The sequence below is a fragment of the Idiotropiscis lumnitzeri genome, chromosome 13, assembly GCF_059441095.1.
Source record: "Idiotropiscis lumnitzeri isolate Australia: NSW breed Sydney's pygmy pipehorse chromosome 13, RoL_Ilum_1.0, whole genome shotgun sequence".
Classification (NCBI taxonomy): domain Eukaryota; kingdom Metazoa; phylum Chordata; class Actinopteri; order Syngnathiformes; family Syngnathidae; genus Idiotropiscis; species Idiotropiscis lumnitzeri.
This window is the reverse complement of record NC_142403.1, coordinates 5394067-5420105: the sequence shown is the minus strand read 5'-3', so window position 1 is coordinate 5420105 and position 26039 is coordinate 5394067. Positions and strand designations below refer to the sequence as shown.

Below are 26039 nucleotides of genomic sequence, written 5' to 3'. Positions count from 1 at the left end.
GAAAATAACTTTATAAGATATGTTTGACAATTCCGTGTGGTTGAAAAGACAAAACATAGTCGAGGGGTGACGATAACCGTCAAGCGTTCACCAGATTCGTGCTTGAAGTTCTGAATTGGTTCCTTTTTGGCAGCAAAGTTAGTCGCGCCCCCAAGTGGATGCAACAGCTACGACGCACTGTGCGCAATTACAGCGGGAGTATGAGCTTCCTCCACCGAACGAAACTCAAATTTTCTGTCTCATGTTGAGGAAGTTAGCCTGTACTTTTTGTTTTCTGTCTTTGTTTTTTCGGAGCTTACGTGTCCCATTCGACTAAACGCTTCTTCTCCGGCAACTGGCAACAAAGTGAAGCGAGGCGCCGCCTCCATCCACCACTGTGGTGGAATGATATTCTCGTATGACGCTTCTGTTTTCAGGATTTGTGAGTTGAAACATTACTTCTTCTTAAAGGTATGTCTACTTTGTTTTCTGTCAAAAGCCCGTTTAATTTGTTATCATTACCGAGACGCATCGCGGCAAAAGAGCCTTTTGTGGCTGTAACGACCGTTTACGCAATTTTGGTTAAGAAGGAAACCAAAGACGCGATGGTAACTTAAAAAGCAGCCAAAAAACTCAACAATTGTTATCGCGGTGATTTGTTTTAAAAGCGCAGATGACTTAAGATGCGAAGCTTTATGCACGTCGTTGTTCTTGGATGTGTTCAGTCGTCTAAGACGCTCTGGAAATGTGATATCATATCCTCTGCTGCCACGTTTTATTACTATGTAAATAGTGTTGCAATTTATGACCTGTCCAGGGGATAAGAATCAGGCAGAACCTGTTAGAGTGGCCTGCAGCAAGCCTGAGCAAAACATCACATACACCACAGGCTGTTAGGAAATGTCCACTGCCCAGTGAGTAGTTGATGTCTGAATGTTTTCATCATTCAATGCATTTCACTTTATTTCAATTTCGTTAGCATTGAGAAAAAAATAAATAAATAATGTACTGCAATTAATAAAATAATGGCTCATGTATAGTATATCACTGCACATTTATTTATTTATTTATTTATTTATTTATATTTTACAAATAAATGCACAATACATTTTGTTGACTACTACACTAAAGAGAGCACAATTTTGACTGAATCAATGTTCGGTGTGGAGCGGCCATAACCATCGGCTGTTGGGTTACAGAGAGAAAGGACGGCGTGGACAATGATGTTTGGATATATAGGAGTAAATTACTACTTCAATTAATATTATCTGTTAAATGATGCATGGTTGCAGATGGCTCAAGTATTTGATTATCAATCAATCAATGAATCAATCAATCAATCAACTAATCTATCAGCAGACTCAAAACATGACTGACAACCGTTTTATCGACACATCTAACTGTCTGTCAGATTCCTCATACACAGCATGAAACAGCAGTCATTATAGGCAACGTTAAGCTTATGGATGCTCGACTTTTTAAACTTTGTCAGTATACAGATGAGTACAATGTGTTCTAAATAAGTTTATCTTGTCATTATTTGAGCACCAGTGAAATTTCTTAATCATTATTTGCGTGAGCATATAACTTGCCGCGCTGTCTGTACATGTCTGCATGCGACATTTGACCTGTGATGTCCCAGAATCTTAGTTTTACCAACTGAATGAGAAAAATCTGTAATCATTTGTTCTTAATTGAATCTTCAAGACTTTAAGTACTGCTGCCAATACTTGATGTTATCCAAGTATAAATGTGATGTAGTGGTCAGATGACTATGAATCTAATGTTTGAGTAATATCCACACACACACGCACACAAATACACGCGCAAATAACTAAACACACGCACGCACACAGGCCTGCATGCGACCATTGTATGCTGCAGAACAAGGCCAGGATGAGCTGGCACTTGTAGAATTTGGACCAGTGAGGCAAACTACGTGACGGGTTGGATGGCCACAGAGTTTTCCTACGTGCTCCCCGGCTCATCACTGATGGCACTCAGATGGGAAAACACTGGACGATCTCTGCTACTTTAATTACACAGTCGCACACACACATGCACACGCACTCACACATACACACACACACTTGAAAGTTTCAAGTAACATCAGATGTGTTTTCAGCTTTTGTAAAGTGGGTCAAAATGTCAAATTAATGTCTTGGTCAAACTGACGTAGTTTGTATTAAAACATTGAACTGATGTGTTTGAATTTACAGGCTCTAACGCTGTAAACTGAGGATTGAGATGTTCTCCTGAATTCCCATCTCGTTAAAGGCTTACACCACTGACACAAAACCATGGCATCTAATATAATTGTGAGTATTGTTTCATGGTGTCGCAGTCAATTCAATCAGATCACCTATAGCAACTCCTGGGAAACTATGCGACATAGACGGACTATAATTTTTTTCCCCGATAGTTTTACCCCTGTCACACTATTAAAAGATCTTGTTAAAAACACGTCATAAAAAAATTCTTGCAACCTTTTTTCATTCTTTGACTTGGACAGTTTCCCAAATAAGTTATTGCTTCAAGTTACTAAACAAAATAGAATTAAAGATTATACATAAAATAATAAAATGTTCAACCAAGTTATATAATTTTACTGAATCAAAGCACTTTTATTTGAAATAACGTAAACTGTATTTTAGAATTCTTTAAATGACTATTTTGTGAATACAGTGGAAACGCTGAGGTCAAACCATTTTAGGATGATGCTCACCAATTTGTACCGAGAGTAATTTAAATAACATTTGAACATTAACGACACCTTCACTTATTGTTTGGACAGAAGTATGGAGCCAATGCAGAAGTCTTTACAGCTATGGATGTTCCTGTACTGTCTAATAACGCTATGCTACGTTTCTCTGCTCTCATAGTCTTATTCTCTTAACATCAGTTGTTGAGGCATAATTTGGAAATATGTTTTTATGAGGAATAAAACATTTTTTTTAAATCAATGTGAAAAGTGAATTCACCCCTAAGTTACTTTTCATCCATCCATCTTTTTCTTCTTTGTTTTTACATCTTTTTTTGCCACTTCTGGAAGTGTAAACGCAGAAAGGCAGTGCATCACACAAATTGTCGTTGCTATTATGTGTGATTTTTTTTTTTTTTTTTACTGAACCCTCCCGAGCCTTCTTTTTTTGTCTTAAATAATTCCCTTCCCCCTCTTATCAGATCCATAAGAGTTTCGTCTTGCCAAGATGGTGACATTCTGTGCTGTCTTTCAGGTGGAACAACAATTTTCCCACAAGTTCACTGTGACAGTTGTTCATGCCGAGAATGTCACTAAGGGAGCACTCGGGGACTTGTGTGAGTCTGTCATCTTTCTGTTTACAGGAAATTACTTACATTCTGCATCACATTCAGATACACTATATACAGCATCTAGCATGTTTTGGACCAACCTTCATAAAAAACAAGAAGAGACTGATGAGCATCATGATGTGCTGTAATGAAGTCTTTGGTTAAATATTTTACACTTCCTGATGTCTTTATATGACATAAATATAACAAATTATGAACAAATCACAACTTCTGTTAATTTAGGCCAGCTGTGGCATAAACTTTGGGGGTGCTGTACAGTATATCTTATGTATGTAGGGGTAGTTGAACCAAGGAACAGCAAACCAAAGAAAAAAATTACAAAAAACATCTGAGTTAAAAGGTGATTCTTTTTTTATGTGTGCGCAGTGGACACACCCGATCCGTATGTGGAACTGTTTATCCCGACAGCCCCAGAGAGCAGGAAGAAGACGAAACACATAGACAACAACATCAATCCAAAATGGGACGAGACCTTTCATTTCATTTTAGACCCCAACCTGGAGAACGTCCTGGAGGTTTGAATTGTCGCATCTGAAACATTGATTATTGTTTATACAGTTAAAAAAAAAAACTTTGTAGGTGTGAGTGAATAGGATGAAGATCAACAAAATTCGTGCAGCATTAGCGTCAGTCATACGTTCCTTGTAAATATACACGTGTTTCACTAGACAATGCTGGTTAGTAATTGCCCTCAGTGTTTGAACTATAGGAGCCTTAACACGTAGCAGTATAACTTAATAGAACTGTGTGCTGTTGATTTTACTCAGGTAACATTAATGGATGCCAATTACGTGATGGATGAGACCCTTGGGACCACTTCCTTTGACATATCCAACCTCAAAGTGGGCCACAAACAGAAGGAGACCTTACTCATTGGCAAAGTGAGCCACTGACACGTTGAGCTTTGTAATTCTCTGCAAGCTAATTACATTCTTTTTTCAACAAAACTTGCAGTTGTTGAAAAATTGGATAGCATGTCTTGAATGTCCCTTGTCAATGTTTCAATAGGCAACCAAGGTCTACTTAGAGATGTTGCTGGAGATATGGTATGTTATTTATCATCAACATTAGTTGTATTTATTGTGGTCTTCATCTTAGTTATCTGCGGAATTGTGGACAGTAATCCCTCGTATATCGCGGGGGATACGTTCCAAAAATAACCCGTGCTAGGTGAAATCCGCAAAGTAGTCAGCTTTACTTTTTTACTGTTATCTTACGATACAATACTGTACTGCAGAATGAAACAAAAATCTAACCGCTTTTCAGGCCCAAAATGTGTTAAAGAAATAGAAATATTAACGTTTTCTTACAAATAACTAACTTTTATCACCTCTAGACAACAGTAACGCCCCTGAGCCAATCAGGATTTACCCAAAAAAAAAGCACTGTAAAAATATCCGCAAAGCAGCGATAGGTGAGGATATAGCGAGGGATTACTGTATATCAGAACTCTGTCATGATGTTGACAATGTGCAGGTATTTTATCTATGTCAGAATTAATCAATTACAACAGGATAATCGTTGGGATTTCTTTTCGATCAGAGTTAATTTGAGGGCATGGTCAGTTTACAAGTTTAGTAACTGTGGAAAGTTGAATGAATAATGAGTTTCAGACAATTATGTTTCCTACCACAACGTCCTCTTTAGTTTGAGTCAAATTAATGTCTCTGTGCCTCCAGCACCAAGTTGGATTTACGGTTCAGCTTGGCTCTGTGTGACAATGAGAAGCAGTTCCGACAGACTCGCAGAGAAAGAGTGATGCTGGGCATCAAGAAGCTACTAGACATGGAGAAGCCCAAATTCCTTCCCAGCTCACCGGAAGAGGTGGGCATGTGCGTGGAATGTGTTAAGATAAATGACAAAAAACATATACAAGCCTCTTGAAGGGAACATCAACATGCATGATGTTTCCACATAACACTCTAACACCTGTTTGTGATGTGACGACATGCACAAAGAGAGAGTTGACAGAAGTTGGGGATGCACAATCAAGTCAACCAGACGTACTGTAGACTCCCCCAGAATCTTCTGGCTACTTCTTACTTGGTATGCTGGAAAGATTCAGCATTTGGTACCGAAGTAAAAGTGCCTGCTTTGAAGCGATGCTCTAAATTGCTTCTCACGGCCAGTCTGAGCCAACACTTTGATTGGAGCAATAATTTCTCCAAAGAGTGGCAAAAATGAGGCAGTAGATAGTTGTGAATATCCGTTATTGTGTTGCTACTATGTGAATGTAGATAACGCGAAAAAATTCTGTCATTATAACACAACCTAAATCATGAGACGGTAATACAATTTGATGGGATAATAACATATTTTGATTCAAAGGTGCAAAAGCAAATTCCACCTTAGTTGTGAGTGAGTTATTTCTGATTAGATTTTTGCCAAATTGCAATGTGTCCTCATACGTCCGCCCCTCGCAGAAATGTTAAAATACTTGTGTAGATAATGTTTAGGACTGTTAATAAACAATCTAAACATCCACTCCGGATAATATATATCTCAATACCTACTGGAGTAAACTCAGTGCAGCTGTAGTGCATCGTGTTGTGTGCTATGACATAGCAACAGAAAAAGCACATCATATGTATTTTTAAAAAATGGACAGTAAATTAGTGTGAAGTCGCAGAGGCGACTGCATGCCTATGCTTGATACTTTATTTGCTTGTTCCATCAAAATTTGCAAGATAAAATTTAGCGATCCATGGATAGCCATTTTGGAGAATTTATTAATTGATAATTCTCATTTCAAAATATGACCCATGCCGGAAGGGTTGAACATTGTGCTCCTGTTCCTTGTCCGAAGTTTCTTCTTCTTTGCTAGTGTGGATTTTTCGTGATGCCCTTGAGACGCTTCGTAATCTGCAACCAGGCCTTGTCATGTTCATCATGTACAGGAAGTTCTTGAGGAATGAGATAACCATTCGCTGTCTTCAGTTTTTACATGTCACAATGTGACATCTTTTTTTCAGTCGGTTTCCCAGAATAATGACAGAATTTTCAAACATCTGTGAAAGACTTAAACACACACTAACACAGGAAGCAACAATACACCGTGAGGGAATAGTGGAACACATCTGAAAGAACTTCATTTATCACTGGTGGTCAACACATTTTTACAACATTTTATAATCAGACATGCAAGTAAACTATTTGAGATGATTTCTTTTTGCGCCGATCCTGAAACTGCTCTTGTTTTTTCTCTAGCACATCAGGTTTTCATGATACTAATACTAATACGATATGTAATAACGTAATGTATTTAGTCATATTTACTAATTACAGACTAGCTTCAGCAACAGAATTTGTTTTAGTCTGAAACGTATTAGCTATAAATTACAATGCCTAGTATAATATGTATTGCTGAAGGTTTATAAATAAAAATATCAGAAAAAATTTGTGTGCTGGAAAAAAGTTTTTTTAAATCTGCTTCAAAAATATATTCAGGGACTTTTAAATTCAACAAATTTTGCTTTTGACCAGTGTTATGTTTCGGTTATGACCGCGGGAGGGGAAATTGTAAGACTGATAAATGAGAGTGTGAAGCTAATATGACTAATGACTGACAAAGTGATTACGCTCCTCTTGTGTGTGAGACAGGTACCGGTTATTGCTATCTCAGGTTCAGGAGGCGGCTTTCGGGCCATGGTTGGGTACTCGGGTGTGATGAAGGCCCTGTTTGAGTCTGGAGTCCTAGATTGTGCCACCTATATTGCCGGTCTCTCCGGATCCACCTGGTAGGTAGTCCCAAGATGGCCCAGTGTTCAACAACCTCACTTCATTAATTTCCAATAATATCATTCCATTTTGAAGCAATCTGTTATTTAGTTATTGCCCCTGGAACATCCTGTTTTTGTCGCCAAGATTGAAATGCCCCATGTATCAGTCAGCGATAGAACTGAACAGCAAATTTGTTGTATAGCTAGTGTTGTAGGTATGTTCAATACTATAAAGTGGCAGTATTTACTCATATTTTATATATCGGCGCTGTTGGGTAAAACACCCCCACCTACAAAATGACAATTTGTTCAGGATAAAAAGCCATCTTCTTTGAATTTCCATAAATGGCTTTGTTCAAGATGGCGCAGTATGCCATCCGTCCTCATTCCAAGCTTCCCTCATGCCAAGGTTTCCTTGCATGCTCATATCTATCTCAAAAGCACCCCAAAATGATCTTCAATCAGTAAATTAATATTTGTTTTTATATTTCAAATTTTCTCCACTGTAATTACTATGGTGTGAACATGGCGCTGCGGCGCCTGGTGCTCACTGTGTTGACATCTGCATTCACGCAACACCACCACTGTCTTTTAACTTCACAAAAACAAACACTTATCAATTTCCCAAACTCTTTTTTCAAAGCCATGAGTGATACAAACATGCAACGATGAGTTGATACCCGTTTATATAGATGGAAATGAATCTGCACAGGGCGGCACGGTGCCCTCACAGTGCAGAGGTCGTGGGTTTAATTCCGGCTCCGGCCTTCCTGGATGGAGTTTGCGTGTTTTCCCCGTACCTGCGTGGGTTTTCTCCGGGTACTCCGGTTTCCTCCCCCATTCCAAAAACATGCTTGGCAGGTTGATTGGACACTCTAAATTGCCCCTAGGTATGAGTGTGAGCGCGGATGGTTATTGGTCAATGCGTGCCCTGTGATTGGCTGGCAACCAGTTCGGGGTGTACCCCGCTTACTGCCCAAAGACAGTTGGGATAGGCTTGGGATAGGCACGACCCTTGAGAGGAGAAGTGGTACAGATAATGGATGAATGAATCTGCATAAACTTACCTGTTATTTGAACTGGTTGGCAGCCAATTGCAGGTCACACAAAGACAAAGAAGCATCCGCGCTCACACTCAGACCCAGGGGCAATTCAGCGTGTCCACTCAACCTATTATGCATGTTTTGGAATGTGGGAGGAAACCGGAGTACCCAAAGAAAACCCACGCTGACAGGGGCAGAACATGCAAACTCCACACAGGAAGGCGGGAGCCGGAATCAAACCCGCACCACTTAACTGTGAGGAGGACGCGCTAACTAGTCATCCACCCTTCTGCCCACATATAATAATAATAATAATAATAATAATAATAATAATCCAGTTGTTCAAATCGAGAAAAATTAGAGCGCACAGAATGCTTCTGTAGAACAAGAAAATAATATTGCATGAAAATAGCAGACTTGTTAGGTACAGTCACACTTACTAATATGGGGAAATGAGCTCATCTTTTGCCTTTGACGTCAGTTTTTGACCTAAATGTGGATTTTCCCAAATCTGCTATAAAACCATCAGATAACCAGCCCAAAATTACTACTCTCCTTTGGAAGGATTTTCCTTTCCTGCAGACATCCTTCATCGGGATTTTTCGTCAGTGCGTGTCAGATGCCTTCTCAGAATGAGCCTCTTAAAGTACTTAAAGTTTATGCTTAGATGTGGTCTTTTATGTTCCATTTAAATAAATGCCTCGTTTCTCAATGCCCCCTGTTTGGGTTTCTAGGTACATGTCCACACTCTACTCGCACCCTGAGTTTCCAAACAAGGGCCCAAAAGAGATAAACAAGGAACTAATGAACAGAGTCAGCAGTAATCCATTGAGACTTTTGCTGCCCCAACATATAACCAACTACATCCAAGCCTTGTGGACCAAGAAGGCCTCTGGACAGCCAGTTACCTTCACCGATATCTTCGGTATGCTCATTGGGGAAACGCTCATACCAGCGGTAAGAGTTGCATGAAAGATGTTTGAGTTCATTTGTATTTTTTTTTTCCTGTAGTAAATAATGGACTTCCACTACTTCAGTCAATGTTTTTATTCCCCTTAGAGGATGGATATCAAGCTAAGTGACATTCAGGATAAAATAAACCAGGCACAATGTCCTCTTCCTCTCTTCACCTGTCTGCATGTCAAGCCAGATGTTTCAGAGCTCATGTTTGCAGGTAAATATTGTGTTTTCTATACATACGTTCCTGAACTACCTTTTATCAATAATAGATACATGTGATTCATCAGAAGAGAGTAAACCTTTTTTTTTTTTCGAATCCATGTCTTTTTAAGTCCAATCCAGTCAACATGATCTGGACGTCTTCTTCTGCAGATACTGTATTTTGCAGTTGCAATCTACTTTGTAAACTGTACTATTTACACCTTTAAGGCTGGGATGTGCCCTCATTGACTCCATCTTGAGTCTCTTCAAATTTACACTTGGTACTGGCCTTGGTTTTGCTTTTATTCACAGAATAGGCACATTACAAGTGTCATTTTTCCCATTTCTCCCATATACAGTATTAAACTAGCTGCTAACATAAAAGGAAGTACACTACCAGTGACTACCATTATTATTTGGACCTAGCAGATTGAAGTGATTAACTGATTTGTCTTGTCAGTGTAACCTCCAGTTTGTCTGCTTTTATATCCGATTATGTACCTTAAATCATGACCTTCAAACATTTTTTTTTGCTTAAAGCGTGACTAGCACGCATTTTCTATTTTGTCTCGACTCTTCCTCTGACATAAAATCTTTTCTTGGCAAAATACCCTGGTGTCAAAGGATGCCTTAAGTATTAGCAATTTTCAATATCGCAATAATTAGTCTGATAATTGTGTCAGTGAATGTTTGCGTGCATTTGTCTGTCTATTTTTAGTCACATGCCTGGAGTGCTTGTTGCTGTTCCCTCTACTGTATGTCATATACAAGCCTGAACAAATACAAAATGTCATGATGACAAGCAGTTTTGTATGCCTCAGTTGACTTTCATGTAACTTGTATTGGATAACACATCTTGTTGGGCCCGCGGCCCGTATCATCACCCTCCTTGTTGTCAAGAGCCTGCCATCAAACATGAAGCCCTTGAAAACTGCTACCAATTACCCACTATTATGGGGCAAATTAACAACATCCATCTAATTTCAAACACTTATCCTTTTAAGTTTCTTGGGTGATCAAGACCTTGCAGCAAGATACACCCTGGACTGGTCGCCTGTTGGTCACAAGGCACATATACAGTAGAAGAAAAATTCATTCTCATTCACAACTGGAGACAACTGAAAGTCTTCGGTTACAAGGGCATGGTTTTGGAATGTGGGAGGAAGCAGGAGTGCGAAACCGTTTCTGATACCGGTACTTCTTCACCTTCCTCCCACATTCCTCAAACATGCATAATAGATTTTCTTTCTGCATGTGCCTTTCATCGAAAATCATCCAGCTCACGTTTGACCTGAACAGGATTAATGCTAGAAAATGCTTGGATGAATTAAAGTGAGTGGTGGGATGCCAATTTGTAACAATTCGATGGGGGTCACATACTGACACATATGATCCGGTCTTACAATGAGATTTCACTTGCAGACTGGGTGGAGTTCAGCCCTTATGAAATTGGAATGGCAAAGTATGGCACCTTCATGACACCTGACTTGTTTGGAAGCAAGTTCTTCATGGGAACAGTCGTCAAGAAATCCGAAGAAAACCCTCTTCACTTTCTAATGGGTGAGAAAAGTGTGACTGAGATGAATATGCTTTTGTTTAATTGCTCTGCTTTTTAAAACAGCAATTTGAATTAAACATTAAATGAAACAAATGTACTTATATGTGTGGTGGCAGGTGTGTGGGGCAGTGCCTTCTCCATTCTTTTCAACAGAGTACTTGGGGTCAAAGATACAGCTGGAGGCTCCACCATGGAGGAGGAGTTAGGTAAGCACTTCCCCTCGTGTTGGTTGACTCTGTTGGGCATGGTCCGCACAGGTTTCTTGTCATCCTTCTCAAAGTTACATTTTTGGAGTGATCTTCTGTGTCTTTATTTTGATGTCAGAATCCAGATCGCTTAGATGTTCAAATGTCGGGTTTCTAGTTCTTACCAACATATGTTGGGTTTCTAGGGCTGTCTGTGAATGAACATTTATTATGGTAATTAATCGCATGATTTCCATAGTTAACTTGCAATTTAATCCCACATTTAACATCTGTTCCAAATTTACAATTAAATTTAGAATGTTTACATACTATTGTTCAGTGTTCCCCTTCCGGCCTCGACCCTCCGGCCTTATTCATAAAAATTGTTCTGGCCTTATTCATAAAAATTGTTGCCCCCCCACTTCTTCTCCACGAACGTGCCCAATGAAACTAAGTACATACAGTTTTTTCAAATCGATCTGCATCTTACAAGTTTACCCCCTCAAAGAAACAAAAAAAAAACATGTCATGGTCCAACAGATGAAAAATCCAGTTGCACTTATGTATATATCAGTACATCATAGGGTGGGTGCCCAAAGAGCTTTACAAAGCCTCACATTCACTAATTTGCAAAGTTAATTCATTGAACTGTGCAGATGATACACAGCCGAGGTGTGATTTGCTGACTTGTTCATTAGCAGGCTAACTTATTATTCCAATCACGCACATGCACTTCCGGGCACCCACTTTCGGGTAAGCAGCTTGACAAACCCACTTGACACATGCGCACTTTCCACATTGCTATGTCATACACATTGAGCTGTCTTAAAGGGACAGTACACACAACAGTGTTGAAAGATTCCATTCTGCTCCATGGGAAATTAGTCTGACTGCATGCCACGTGCGTTCAGTCCTCACTCTGTGATGTTGTAAATGGAACTGAATGGTTGACTGTCTCTATTTGGTCTGTGATTGGTGACTAATCCAGGTGGTAGGCTGCACTTCACTCAAAGTTGGTTGGGATAGCCTCCAGCTCCCCATGACCGTGAATGTGTTTTTTTAGGCATTCAGAGCTGGATTTTCTGGTATGTGCGCTTGAGCTAGAGGACACAGACTGTTGGTCGGCAGCCCCTGACATAACACTGCCACAAGCACGTTTGAATGTTGGAATTCTGTTTCGATGTATTTGTATTAAATGCTGTAAATAATTTTTAATGGAAGGTATCAGGCCGCAAACCTTTCAAAATGTTCAACTTTTGTCTCACTAGCCCATAGAGTGTTTCGCCCAATGGTCGAGGGTATCATTAAGACGTTTCTCGGCAAATATGAGACAGGCCTTTGTGATCTTTTTTTTCACCAGTGTTTTTTTTTCCTTGGAAGTCTCCCATTTTTTGCCTAGTGTCTGAGTCATGGCCACTGACATCAACTGAGGCCAATGAGTCTTGTGGTTCTTTGATTGTTGTTCTTTGTGCTTTTGTGACCTCCTGGATTGTCATTGCACTCATGGAGTAATTTGGAATGGCTGAACACTTCTGGGAAGGTTCACTGTTCACAGTTTTCCACATTTGTGGATATATGCTCTGACCATGCTTTGCTAAAGTTTCAAAGCATTGAAAATGGCTTCCTAAACTTTTCCAGAATGATAGATTTCAGTCACTTCGGTTTTAATTTCTTCTGGAATTTCTTTAGATCATGGCGTGTTATGCTTCTTTTTGAGACTGTGTCACCCACTTCAAGTTTATCCGACAAGTACTACAGTATTCAAGTGATTTCTTGATTCATCAATTCTAACTCAGCACATAGCAAATCATTGAGAGTGGGGTGTGCAATTACATTTTCACTTACGGCTATAAAAGTTTCGATTTTTTTACCCTTCAAGAGAAATCCATCAATTTGAACCTGCATTTTGCATTTAACTGGTTTATGCTTTCTGAGATCCCGATGATCCAGAATGAAATGAAATTGTGATGAATTATAACTGCCTATCCCACAATTTGGTCAATTTGGTAACATTTTTTCACAGATCCATATAATACTGGTCAGTCCAAATGTGTGGGTTTCATTTTTACAAATTATTGACCAGTCTAAAGTGTTGAAAATGCTGTAAATAATTTTGAATGGAAGGTATCAGGCCGCAAACCTTTCTCTCTTTCTCTCTTTGATGATGCAATGTCAATGGTTGAACTAACAGGACATTTTTGGAGTCTGCTGGAAACTGATGAGGTACAAGGATTCTGCCGGACGCCAGCAATATGCAAAATGTATATTCCCAATGGCACAATGTATTTAAGTATACAAAAAGATCATATTTTTCAATAGTCAATTTGATTCACGAATTTCATCTCAATGAATTATTCTAAAATTGTAACTGCATTGCTTAATTAAGTTGAAAACATATTTATGGTGTGTATTGTTGTTTCATGAAACATGTCCCCACACTTTTTGCTGGCCTTGTGTGTGTTTGTGTGTGTAGTGAGAGTTGAGTGAGTGTTGTTCCCACAACAGTTAGGAGGTTTCGTCTTCCAGGGAATTTTCTGATGTTTGTTTAGGTCGAATGAATTTGTTTAGGATGACCTTTGCATGTACAGACACAAAGCATTGATTGTGCCAAACTTGTGGAAACTCCTCCACCCTGTTAAAATATGCTTTCATTTGTCACTTGTATTACCTTTCTGCCTTGATCTATTTTGGGTGTGATAGAGAATTATGAGAAATGCCAATTCCTTTAGGCACAGTGTTGATGTGATGAACAATAAGGACCTGATTTACTAAAGCGTGTGCAAGCGTGATGCTTGACGCAAACAAATATGAAGCTGAGTAACGCACCCTGTATCCCGGTTGATGTCGAATTACTGCGTTGTCCATCACTTCCGATTCCATTCATTCAAACTTCATTTTGCACCTGTAGTGCTCTCCAGTGCTCCAGTTCTCTTCCAAATGGTTCCTATCTTATTTTACAGAGCAGATTAAACCACAGCACATCGTTGGAGAGGACAGCATGGACAATGAAGATGAACCTCGCAAAGGTGAGCTGAGTTCATGCCGTTGAACAGAGTCTGTTAACTTATTAAGACATATTACTCGCAATGTGGAAATCCTGACCATGATTTTCATATCTGTGGAAAACGTTCCATTTGCATGTATTGGACGCAAAGGCCAAAGTCCAGAGGATCAACATTGTTCCCTCTGTAATTATGTGTTTGCAGTGACATTGAATAAATGTTGAGCGAATGATGAATAGTGGTATAGGGGATGGGAAATGAGAAAGAAAAACACTTATCCTATGCTCCAAAAGTATCGCTACATGAATTATGATTTTGTCTTGTGAAAAAAAAAAAAAGATTTGGCACATTCCATCAGCTTCAATTACTTGCACAACACATGTTGAAACGTTTTGAAAAAGCCAATGTTAGCACATCTACCCCTCTTTTTAGATAATGGATTAGATAATTATTTGAAACTAGTGACAACCCAAACAAACTCCCAGATTACGTTTATCAGACATGAGTACAGAAATTATTCCCCATTTCTGCACAGTTGTGTCTCATATATTTTCTTTGGATTTGTTTTGTTTGTACATTTGAAGCCAGTGTGGGGAAACCACATTTATTGAGGAAAAATACCTGTCAGTGCTGTTCCAAGTATGTCTCCTCTGAATGTGCTAGCAAAATTGACCTTTCAAAACATAACATGGTGTTCAGGTGGCACAGAGAACCAGGAGGCAGAGGAGGAATATCATCGTACTGCTCAGGCCAGCTGGGTTCAAAGGATGTTCACGTCGCTCTTCAGTGACTCAGCCTTGTTCAACACCAGAGAGGGTCGCGCTGGCAAGGTCAAAATCCAAATGTAATCATAATTGGGCCCACATGACAACAGAAATTTCACCTTCTCGTTGCTCCCCTCCTTTGACCAGGTGCATAACTTCATGTTGGGTCTTAACCTGAACACCAGCATCCCTTTCTCTCCTGTCAGTGGGTTCATCTGCTCTGCACCTACACCGGAGGAAGAAGTGGATGCTGTGACAGGTAACAAAAACAAGAAATGTACATTATTTATTATTATCATTAAATACAATCTAAATGGGCAAAATTACAAGGACACATGTTCATTATTATTTTTTTTCACTGTGCCGTAGTATAGTATTTAGGCACCACAAGTCAATAGTGGTTTGCATGTCTTCTCACACACATTCAAATCTCCCTTCAGGACTTTCTTTGTCAGGTTTGCCATGCAGGCTATATAGTACCCCATCTCTCACTGAAAATCACCTGAGATAATAATGTGGCTACCAGTTTGATACACGTTTCTGAAATAGTAAATATGATCAAATTGACTTTAACAATGTTTTACTCAAGCCATCCATCAATCAGTTCATTTTCTGAGCTGCTTATGTTATTAATCTATTATTAATAATTACTTGAAGGTTTTTCCCAATAATTTGGAACCATAAATATCATTATGCAGCACTTTTCTATAAATCTCTGCAAGTGTTAACATTTTCAAATGATTCAATTTCAAATATTTGAAATGAGGCTAACATTCCTTTGAAATTAAAATGGCCCATCAATGGTGAGCTATTTTTAGAACAGGCCCTGAGATGTGGCCCTTGGCGGCAACCACATCGATGATCCCTGCTCGAGCCTATCTGCGACACAAATAAGGACAAGTGGTATATAAAAATGGATGGATGCATGGTCCAAATCCACATTGGGTTATGAACTCATTCTGTGGGTTCTCACTAGTGCCATTTCAACTGTCTTTTCAGTAAGATTTGATATTCGATAAAATCAAATATTCTTTAGCTAAAGTAAACAATATCTAATACTGTGATCCGCAATATTCCAAAGAACAATGACTTTAAAATGCACCCCAAGACTATTTCCCACTTGTATTTCCTTTTTTCTGTGAAGACATTGATTATGAAGGAGGATATAGCCGATATAAAAAAGAAAAGGTTACAAGATAAAAGATGTAATGTTGAGAAATTTTAAATGTGTACCACATGATGATAAATAACTATTTGGTTATTCACATATAACATGAGCATATATGTAGAATTTAGCGTATATATGCAATGTATGCGATGGCTTAGCATAGCTTTTTTACAGGATTTCGCATCCTCCATTTTTAGAATGGAAAATGTTAAAGCATCTCTTATTTAAAGTCTTTGATTCAAGCACAAAGGGACAGAAGATAGATCAGTGTGGATTCACTTTTCAACAACTTAAAAGAACCATACAATGGAGCTTTAATGACGTCCTTGTCATGTTGTTTATTTTGTGTTTCCATGTCAACACATCTGACACTCCTATACTAGGCATTTATTCTAGTTTTGTTTGCCTTAACTGTACCTTCTTAGACCCAGATGAGTTTGACCGTATCTATGAGCCTCTGGATGTGAAAAGTAAGAAGATCCATGTGGTGGACAGCGGCTTGACCTACAACCTTCCTTACCCTCTCCTCCTGCGGCCCCAACGCGGCGTCGACCTCATCATCTCCTTTGATTTTTCTGCACGACCGAGTGACTCCAGCCCCCCGTTTAAGGTCTGACCCCACCATATGTCAAAACACATTCATACTAGGGGTGTAACGGTACATGCACTCGCATGAGTTCCTACAAGGAACATGGACAGATAGGATAAGCATTTTGTGCCCCAAGAATACGCTTTTGTAACCCGTAAACAAATACTGTACAGCTCAGCTGCTAGCTAGCGGTATCCCTTTGGCAAGCAGTTGCAGAATTTTTGTTTTTTTTCAATCTGTTATTGTTAACTGAATTGTGAACTTAAGGTACAAAGGGAACTGTTTATTTGGGGGTAGGCGGGATATCGTACCGTTGCACCCCTTGTTGGTACAAAATACTACTTCGTCATTTTTGAATGTTCACACCAGGAGCTCCTGTTGGCTGAAAAGTGGGCTCGAATGAACAAGCTTCCATTCCCGAAAATCGATCCAAAAGTCTTTGACCGAGAAGGCCTCAAGGAATGCTACGTGTTCAAACCGAAAAAAGGGGAAAAGCACTGTCCAACTGTCATCCACTTTGTCCTGGTCAATATCAACTTCAGGATGTTCAAAGCGCCTGGTAAGAGCGTACATTGCTTTCCACAAGTTATGTGCGAGAAAAAACATTCGAACGGCACCACTTTATACCATTTTACCGTAATGGCACATGAGGCACGGCTTCCTTGAAGTTACGCGATAATTTTAGAGGACAGATAATTATTTCTCGCCAGTAGTGGCCTATTGCTCACTCTTTGAATGTGTGTGTTCAAGGTCGCTGTGGTTATCGTTGGAAATAATGTGTCTTTAAGCCCACATACATTTTGCTGTCTGGAATTGCCTGTGCACACAGACAGAAACAGCGGCTGTTTGTGAAAACGATGGTTCCTCGAGGAGCCAGGTGCCGGGAGGGAATCTGTCAGTGCAGTGGGAGAGTTATGTATAAACAGGCCATTTATCATTATACATCCTCACATAGACATCCTAACACCTCATCTCCATCTCATCCCCTCTCCAGTGCCTCTTTATGTTCAGTCAGCCATGTGCCCACATACTTCCGCAGCCTGTTTATGGAAGTTACGTAAGTTTTTTTTTTTTTAACCAACGGCATATTCCATAAAAGGACTTCCAGTTTGTAGTGAAGGACGCTCTCCAGACTGAATGCTGAATCAGTTTCCTATTGGTTGCTTCAATTTTCCAAACTGCAATTTCTTTCCTTTATATTGCTTTTCGTCTGAGAATTCAAATTCAAAAAGTAGGCGATGCGTCATGCGTAAATTTATTTTACGCATGGATGCATGTTAGGCATCAATTCTATAATGGCGGCAGTAGGAATACACTTGGGCCATCGTTAATGTAGAGGTTTACATTGCGGACTTTTGTAATGCTTTTCGGATCTATTCCCAGTCACTGCATTTTACACTTGAATGCCGAGTAGACCAGTGTTGGAGTTATCCAGTACAATTAAAGATATTCTCAAGTAGGCATACACCAATCCGAGACAGGAGATAAAGCAAAAAGCCACAGCATCTCTTTTTCAATAGTGGAGACAGATCGCTTTCAGTGCACCAAGGTCATCCTGCCTTTTATTAAGATAAAAGAGACGGTTACACGTGAGGACAATACCTTATGTGGGGCGGTTAATATGTGTGCAATGGTGAATAGGTTAATGTATAAAAAAATAAATTGCATCTGATGAACCCATTTTGATTATATAATGGTAGGAGTTCCAAGAGAGACTGAGAAGGAGAAGGAGTTTGCAGACTTTGACATCTTTGACGACCCCGAGTCGCCATTCTCAACGTTCAACTTCCAGTACTCCAATGAGGCTTACACTCGACTTCACGACCTCATGGAGTTTAACACTCTCAACAACTTGGAGGTCAGTTTGATATGTGCTGGCTCCTAAATCTAATTATTATTATTATTATTATTTATTATTATTATTATTATTATTATTATTATTATTATTATTATTATTATTATTATTATTATTATTATTATTATTATTATTATTATTATTGTTGTTGTTGTTGTTATTATTACATAATGGTTGTGCATGTACTCCCTGAGCAGGTGGCATCAAGTGCTATGATCTTATTGTTGAGTTGACCTCATTCAGTGTGGTCATTGGGAATTCTTTGCATATCTGCATTGTCATCGTACAATTATCATCATACTCATCATATTATGGTGCAACACTGAAACTTTCTACAATTACGACAAGTTTTATCAAGTGTACTTGAGTCCCTGTGAAAGTGTTGGCTGTCTTTCACTGACTGTTACTGAGTCACTTCCGAGCTGAGTGAGGAGTCAAATGTGACGCAATGGCCAACTGATCACTTCCAAATCCGTCCTCACTTCCTGATTCAAAACGACATTTGGGATTCTTTGTTTTCTATTCACATGCTCCCCCTACAGGTGTTAGGCGTATTTGAGGTTTAAGCCTCTGTTAAAAGTGCACAGTTTAATAGGTTTATCCCAAATAGTGATAAAACTTGCTTTTGGAAATGAAACGCTGTCAAAGTGAATACTGATGGCTACTTGGCTGTTGCTACTAGATGGATGTGCGAAAAAGATAAAGATGCCTGTGAACTATTTGTCCAAATGATGTTGTAGCTTGTGTGAAGACACTGCAAATATTTCCATTTCTCTACCTTTTAATTCTTCGTATAGTAAAGGCTGCTGCAGTGGCTCAGATCAACGTAAATTTTATTTCTACCGTACAAAACAACCACAGCTGTGACAAAATGCTGAGTGAACATATATAAATACAACTATTATTTTCAAATTGTAATAGATATACATCCATCCATCCATCCAAGATCTGTACCGCTTCTCCTCACTAGGGTTGCGGGGGCGCTGGAGCCTATCCCAGCTATCTTTGGGCAGTAGGCACGGGACACCCTAAACTGGTTGCCCGCCAATCACAGGGCACACATAGACGAACAACCATCCGCGCTCACACTCACACCTAGGGGCAATTTAGAGAGTTCAATCAACCTGCCATGCATGTCTTTGGAATGTGGGAGGAAACCGGAGTACTCGGAGGAAACCCACGCAGGCACGGGGAGAACATGCAAACTCCACATAGGAAGGCTAGAACAGGAATCGAACCCGCATCTTCTTAACTGTGAGGTGGACGCGCTAACTAGTCAGCATATTTATAAACAAACGGCTGCAGTGCTTCCTTTTTATCTTACACCAAACTGACACAGTCCTTATGTCGGCTACCTCCTGTTCAGTCAACAGCCTGTTACTCAGCTGTGGTCAGATTCCCCAGAGGACGGAGCGAAGAGGAGCTCCCTTCCCATGATATAAAGAACTCTCATGTTACAGTTAAAGAAGTGGTGGGAATTTGTTAGTAGATGAGAGACAGGAGCATGATTTATCTGTAAGTGCTTATTAAATGCATCGATAGGAGCATGGGTAGTTACAACAAACCCCTTTTGAGCTGAGTGCTTCGGGCAACGCTAAACTAGGATTACATCTGAGTGTTACGTTTGGCATGGGTGAAGACCCAATTGCAGGGAAGAGGGGAGACAGGATGTGTTAAAAAAAAACAACAAAAAAAAGAGTACTTGGATAATAGAAATACACTAGATTAAAAAAAGTTAAAACATAACAAGGGTCAAAGTATCCTAAAACCAGAGCTGGGCAGTCCATGAGTGGAACGGTTCGACCCTCCGGCCCAGATGGACACACATTTTTGGGCGGGGATGACACATTTAAAAAAAGGGTTGATTAACAAAGGCCGGAGGTGGATTTTAGTCTAGCCCAATTTTTCGGATTAAGGCCAGATGGGTGTCGAGATTTCGGCTGGAGGGCAGGGGACTGACCGGCAAAAAACGGTCAACAGCCCAGATCTGTCTTAAACAAACACTTGGAAAAAGACTTCACTAAAGGGACCACTGACATAAACAATGAACCAACAAAGTGAGAAAGAAACCAGAAAACTTTAATACAAATAGTTCATGAGACAACGAGAAACACCTGGACAGGACACATGCGTCTGAGGGAGCTGAGGACTCAAGGGACCAGGATGACGAGCACTGATGGACACAATAACGCAAGGGTCTTCAATCCTGTTCCTTGATGGCCGCCGTCCTGCCTGTTTTCCATCTCTGCCACCTGCTGTGCAACACACCAGTTTCAAATGATCAGGATCCTTATCCAGCTTCTTCAGGCCTTGCTGATTATCCGATTATTTGAAACAGGTGTGTTGCAGCAGGGAGAGATGGAAAACTGGCTTGACAGCGGCCCTCAAGGAACAGGATTGAAGATCACTGCAATAACCTAAATGAGACAGACAAACAAAAATCCAAGAAAAACATGACTAAACTCAAATCTAAAATCAAATCAACAAAAGACAGATCATGACAGTGTGTGGGTGGCAAGACACAGTGCTGCATAGGGTTGCGCACAACACTGTTCGATTACGACAAGCGAACGGAAAAAAACCAATTTAAAGGGCGTAGCGATTATTGTCAGGTTTAATTTAATTAGAGGCTGAAGTGTACTGCCTGCAGTACACTTAGTCGCCACTAGGGGCATCACGTGGGTTTTTTTTCATTCAATTTAAAAGGCTAAGACAGACGAAAAACCTGTGAAAAATCAGTTATTAGTTGGCAGGCTGCTACATTTAGAGAATTTGAGTTTGTTTTAGAATCTTAGAGGTTCCTAACTTTTATTCAAGCACACACACACACGGTACATGTAGTTTTATGAGGTGAACATTTATTCTTTAAATCAACATGGGAGTTGGGAGTAATACGTCATTAGAAAACTAACTATGGTGAAAAGGGTGGGATGGATCGAGAATGTAATAGTGAAATAAAAGAATTTCAGTCAGAGCAATAAAAAATAGATGATCTTGGCGCACGCTGGTGATAACTGTCTCAAAATTTGGACATGTGGCTCCATAACTAACTTAACCCCCTTTTAAATAAATTCCAAGCACCAATTTTGTTTTGTACCCTGATCATTTGCACTCACTGATTGTCCTTGGGATGGATGAGCTGTGAAGAGGTCATCCTGATTCAAGCCTTGCAGTCGAGCTGACCAAGTAATGAAGACAGGACGTGTCAGGAACATCCATCCATCCATTTTCTGTACCGCTTCTCCTCACTAGGGTCGCCGGGGGGTGCTGGAGCCTATTCCAGCTATCTTCGGGCAGTAGGCGGGGGACACCCTGAACTGGTTGCCAGCCAATTGCTGGGCAAACATAGACAAAAAAACCCCACCCGCGCTCACACTCAAACCTAGGTGCAATTTTGAGTGTCCAATCAACCTGCCATGCATGTTTTTGGAATGTGGGAGGAAACCGGAGTAAACGCACGCAGGCACGGGGAGAACATGCAAACTCCACACAGTGGGGCCGGACCCGGGATTGAACCCACGTCCGATGCTGTCTCTCACTGTGAGGCCATCGTGCTAACCAGTCGGGCCACCGTGCCGCCCGTGTCAGGAACAGTTGGAGGTAAAAAGAAAAAAATGGAAAAATGAAAAAGTGCGAAAAATGAAAAAGTAGTCTGGCATCACACGCTCAGCCGTGCGGGCATGGAGCACTAGGCTGCTTTACGTCTCAGGCCCTCCTGCGTTGGAGCACCGGACAGCATTCTGAGCGCTTGCTGTGGCCAAGGGTTTCGTTGGGCTCGGGAAGCATGCCTTTAGGTGCAGCAGATGTCTCTTCATCCACGACGCCGAGCCGAGACCCATGAGCACTTGACTCTTCTCATAGTGGAAAGATTCTTGAAAAAAAAAACGCACGTGACAGAAGCAAGGTCCCTGGCAATGCACGCACGTGGTCAGCAGAGAAACAGAGACCACAGGGCACAAAAGAGGCCACAAAGAGAGAGCGCACAAAAGAGAGAGCAAAAAGAGGGCACGAGAGAGAGCGAGCGACAGGAAGTAGCTTCAGATTTGTACTCTGCGTTGTTTGAGTCAGGCCAGTCCTTTAGGCTCATGAGATAAGGAGTTGCCCTCATGGACACACCTACCCAGTAGAATTTGGCAGAAATAAATAAAAAGGGAATGTAGAGTTAACAACGGCCATATCTTTGGTAATCTAGTTTAAAATTGTACTTTGCGTATAATAAAACTTTGAAACTTAAATCAGTCAATCAACCACAAAGGTTTCAGAAGAAAATGACAAATCTCCCAATTATGCACATTGAAGAACATGATCAGACATTAAAACACAACATGAAACCCCTTTTCAATATATAATATTGGGATGATCAAAATTGCATACACATGAATATTAAATTGTGTTTGCGTTTGTTCTCTTCTTGAACAAAAGACAAAGGCCCTTTTGCAGTTGCAGAGTGTCACGGGATGGAGGAATTCTAGTGAGGGATGGTCCTTCCTGTCCTTTGCCGGAACTTAATAGATTCTGTTAGACACACCAGTGTCACTATTGAAGATAAGGAACAAAGTTTCTTGAGGATTGTAAAGGTTTTTCAGCTGCCGAGGGTCTATGTTTGTAACATTTTTTTTTTTTTGCTAAATGTATTAATAGCACATATTTTAGCACTGATGAAAATACAAACCTAATTAATACCGGTGTAGAAATCAGCAAATTTTGACTTCATTTCAATGCCAATACATTCTGTTTGGTCGGACCGTTGTCCCTCCCAACATGTCTGCCACATAGGCATTTTGGTTAGCAATTTAGCTACAGCTACATCTGTTTGCATGAGACTGCCGGGATGCTGAAATTTTAATCTTGCCGCCACAGCGTGCATGATGTCACTCGCATTGGCAGCAATGCCAGCAACTTGAATGTAAAAAAAAAACGATGACTCTTGGAAATGGCAGCAACATGGCCAGCTAAAGACAAGTAAATTCACATGATTTTTGTATGGTAGATTCTTGAAATGAGAATTGGTCCAAGGTAGCGAAACAACACTCTCGTCGTGCTTTCATTCAGCTGCACAATAATATACATCCGAAAATCCAGAAAATAGGATCCACCATGGTGACAATGCAAGTACATTCACTCCACGGTGATGTTTTAAAGACTAATTGTGACAAAAGTCACACAAAGCCTTCATACATTTCAAGAACAGACCCTTCAAGTTACGATTGTTGGAGTTAATGCCTCCTCTTCCTTCCTGTAGGTGATTAAAGAGGCCATCAAAGATCGCATCGTTTCTCGGAAGGAGAATCCTTCAAACCTCACGTTGCCCTTCTCCCTCAGTGAGATCCCCAAGAAGCGACTTCTCAAAAGGAATCTAAATGCCAAACCCTGGAATCACCGTGGAAACGATGACCAGTAGCCTGCTCCAAGAGGCAGACTTTGCATTGGCGATTTGATCTCATTTCGAGTAAACTATTTTCTTTTTGGAAAATTCTGATGACTTTGTATGTTGTGTCATGATGTTGACTGGACCTAAAAAGGGATTTACGCTAGTAAAAGAACTGTGACATTTATTGGTCAGAAACACACTGACATTTCGGCTACATTTGCACATTTTGGGAGAACTGTCATGGATCAGAAACCACTGATGTTTGGTTTCCCCGTGTCTGAGACTGGATGTCAACCTTTATAATATAATCCTTCTTTCTGTGCTTTTTAAAGAAACAACTACATCACATATCAGTGCTTATTTTTTTTAAACTCACTGTCCTGCATCTTTTAACTGGTAACATGCCTACTTGACTAAAGTACGTTTGCATCTCGCCTACGTGATATGATATCAAATTAGAGTCTTGAATGCATTGTAAGAACCTTGCGTGTACTGTACCTTCTTGTTGGCTGAACTCCACCTTCATCTTGCCATAACCATATAAAACTTTTTTTTTTCTACAGTGGAATGACTCGTCTAAACATGTAATCCTGACTGAAATCATGCAAGCATGCTTGTAACGATTTGTTTGATGGTAATTTCTAAACACACCGAGAGCTACCCCTCAAACATTTCAATGTTGTTTACTCACCTACAGGAAGGGCGTGGAGAGTGTCTCTTATTAAAGCGTCCATTGTACAAAAACAACACCTGATACCATAGAAACGGCACCACCGCTTTTCTCTAACATTAGGACTATAAAGGTGTGTTTATGGTCCTCACTGTGTTGTTTCAGGCTACTGTTTCAGATAAAGACTAGGTTTGTCTTCCGGGGACCATTTCCTCAACCTGACCTCCTTTTGCACTCCTTAAAGTGGAACTCAGGTCAGTTGAAGGGAAGGTGAGGTGGCATCATAAAGCGGTAGCTCTCATTCAACGGGAATTTTACTCACCTTACACTTCCCGGGAATCTGGAATTTGACACGTTGCACCTTCACCTGCAAGCGCTCAAAGGCTGCGCACACACCACAGCGGAATTTGACACTCAAATGCTTCTGCTCACTGTTGTACTCACGTTACAGCAATCAGCTTTGGAAGACATCCGGAAAAAAAAAACTGTTTTGTTTGTTAAGAGTTCACTAAATGTGATGTTCTGAAATTGTTCCACTTTTTACATTTGCTCTAGTAACATTACATTCTTAAATCATTTGGATGAGTGAGTGCATGGAGATGAATGTGTTACACTGTTTGATGTGATTTGGATAATCCAGAGGTTTCTACAGGTGATTGTGCTTTTTTTTTAGTTTTTTGTTTTTTTAGATTCGGTCTTTCAGGATTCTTAGTCAAAGCTGTTTAAATAAATCAGCTTTTTACCTATTGTACATGAGATGACTATAGGTCAAGTGATTAGAATTTGTTAATTATTATGACGTTTTACATTTTCAAATAAAAAAAAAATTCTATGCTGAAGTGCGAGATGTATGAAATTCCGTGGACTATTATATAGTTGGTGAGAGACAATTATGTTTAACGCAATCTAACAAAATAAATACAATGGGGGAAAAAAATTAGTCTTTGCCTTTGAAATGTCTTTATTGAGAGTCCGTATCAACATAAGCCTGATGAAGCAAAAAAGTAGGTCTTCAGTTGTGAACTACATACTTTCAATGGTCAAACAACAAATTCTGAATATTTTACATTTATGTACAAATGATGAACATTATACTGATCATATTGAACAGAAATGTGTATTCTTGTGCAGGGTTATTTTTTTTGCTCAAGACCCAAATGGGACATTTTTGTTGAATACGCTGAATCATGTACTTTCATAATGTTGACACACAGACATCAGTGCATTAGAAAATAAAAAGAAACCCAACATAATGATCATTAAAATAGCTTACACGTTTTGGAAATTTTGGGACCCAATAAACCGGATTATCAAGACTCCAGTAAAACTTGATATTAATTCAGATAAAATTGGTTGCCTAAAATATTGTATATGCATTCATGTGTTATTGATTACTCAGTATTTGTATTATTAAATAAAATATAACAAATTTACATACACATTTTAACATTGTCTTTTTTCAAACCTTAAATAAATGATGAAAATGAATAGCATCATTAATAATAACATATAATGCATGGTGATTTGAACCAATTTGTTATTTCAAAAGTGTGTTGCAAACTTTATGTCCTTTGCATTAATCCAGCGCTTCTCAATTATTTTCTGTTACCACCCACCCTTCATCTGAACCGCTTATCCTTAT

At 39.8% G+C, this 26039-nt stretch overlaps 1 protein-coding gene across 2 annotated transcripts; it reads left to right on the top strand.

The window, feature by feature from the left end:
* The first annotated feature begins 83 nt into the window (after positions 1-83).
* Positions 84-25700, top strand: pla2g4ab (phospholipase A2, group IVAb (cytosolic, calcium-dependent)). 2 transcript variants are annotated; one of them, XM_088312273.1, is made up of 20 exons: positions 84-450; positions 797-893; positions 2199-2297; positions 3216-3297; positions 3679-3827; positions 4080-4193; positions 4321-4358; positions 4992-5136; positions 6913-7049; positions 8809-9031; positions 9134-9248; positions 10658-10795; positions 10910-10999; positions 13939-14004; positions 14680-14810; positions 14892-15003; positions 16338-16522; positions 16871-17060; positions 18202-18359; positions 23599-25700. In XM_088312273.1, the coding sequence occupies exons 3-20, from the start codon at positions 2280-2282 to the stop codon at positions 23755-23757; spliced, it is 2250 nt and encodes a 749-aa protein (XP_088168399.1). In that variant the 5' UTR covers positions 84-450; positions 797-893; positions 2199-2279; the 3' UTR covers positions 23758-25700. The 2 variants fall into 2 exon arrangements, with proteins under 2 accessions (XP_088168399.1, XP_088168398.1); XM_088312272.1 differs by lacking the exon at positions 797-893 and having other exon boundaries at positions 85-450.
* The last annotated feature ends 339 nt before the right edge of the window (positions 25701-26039 follow it).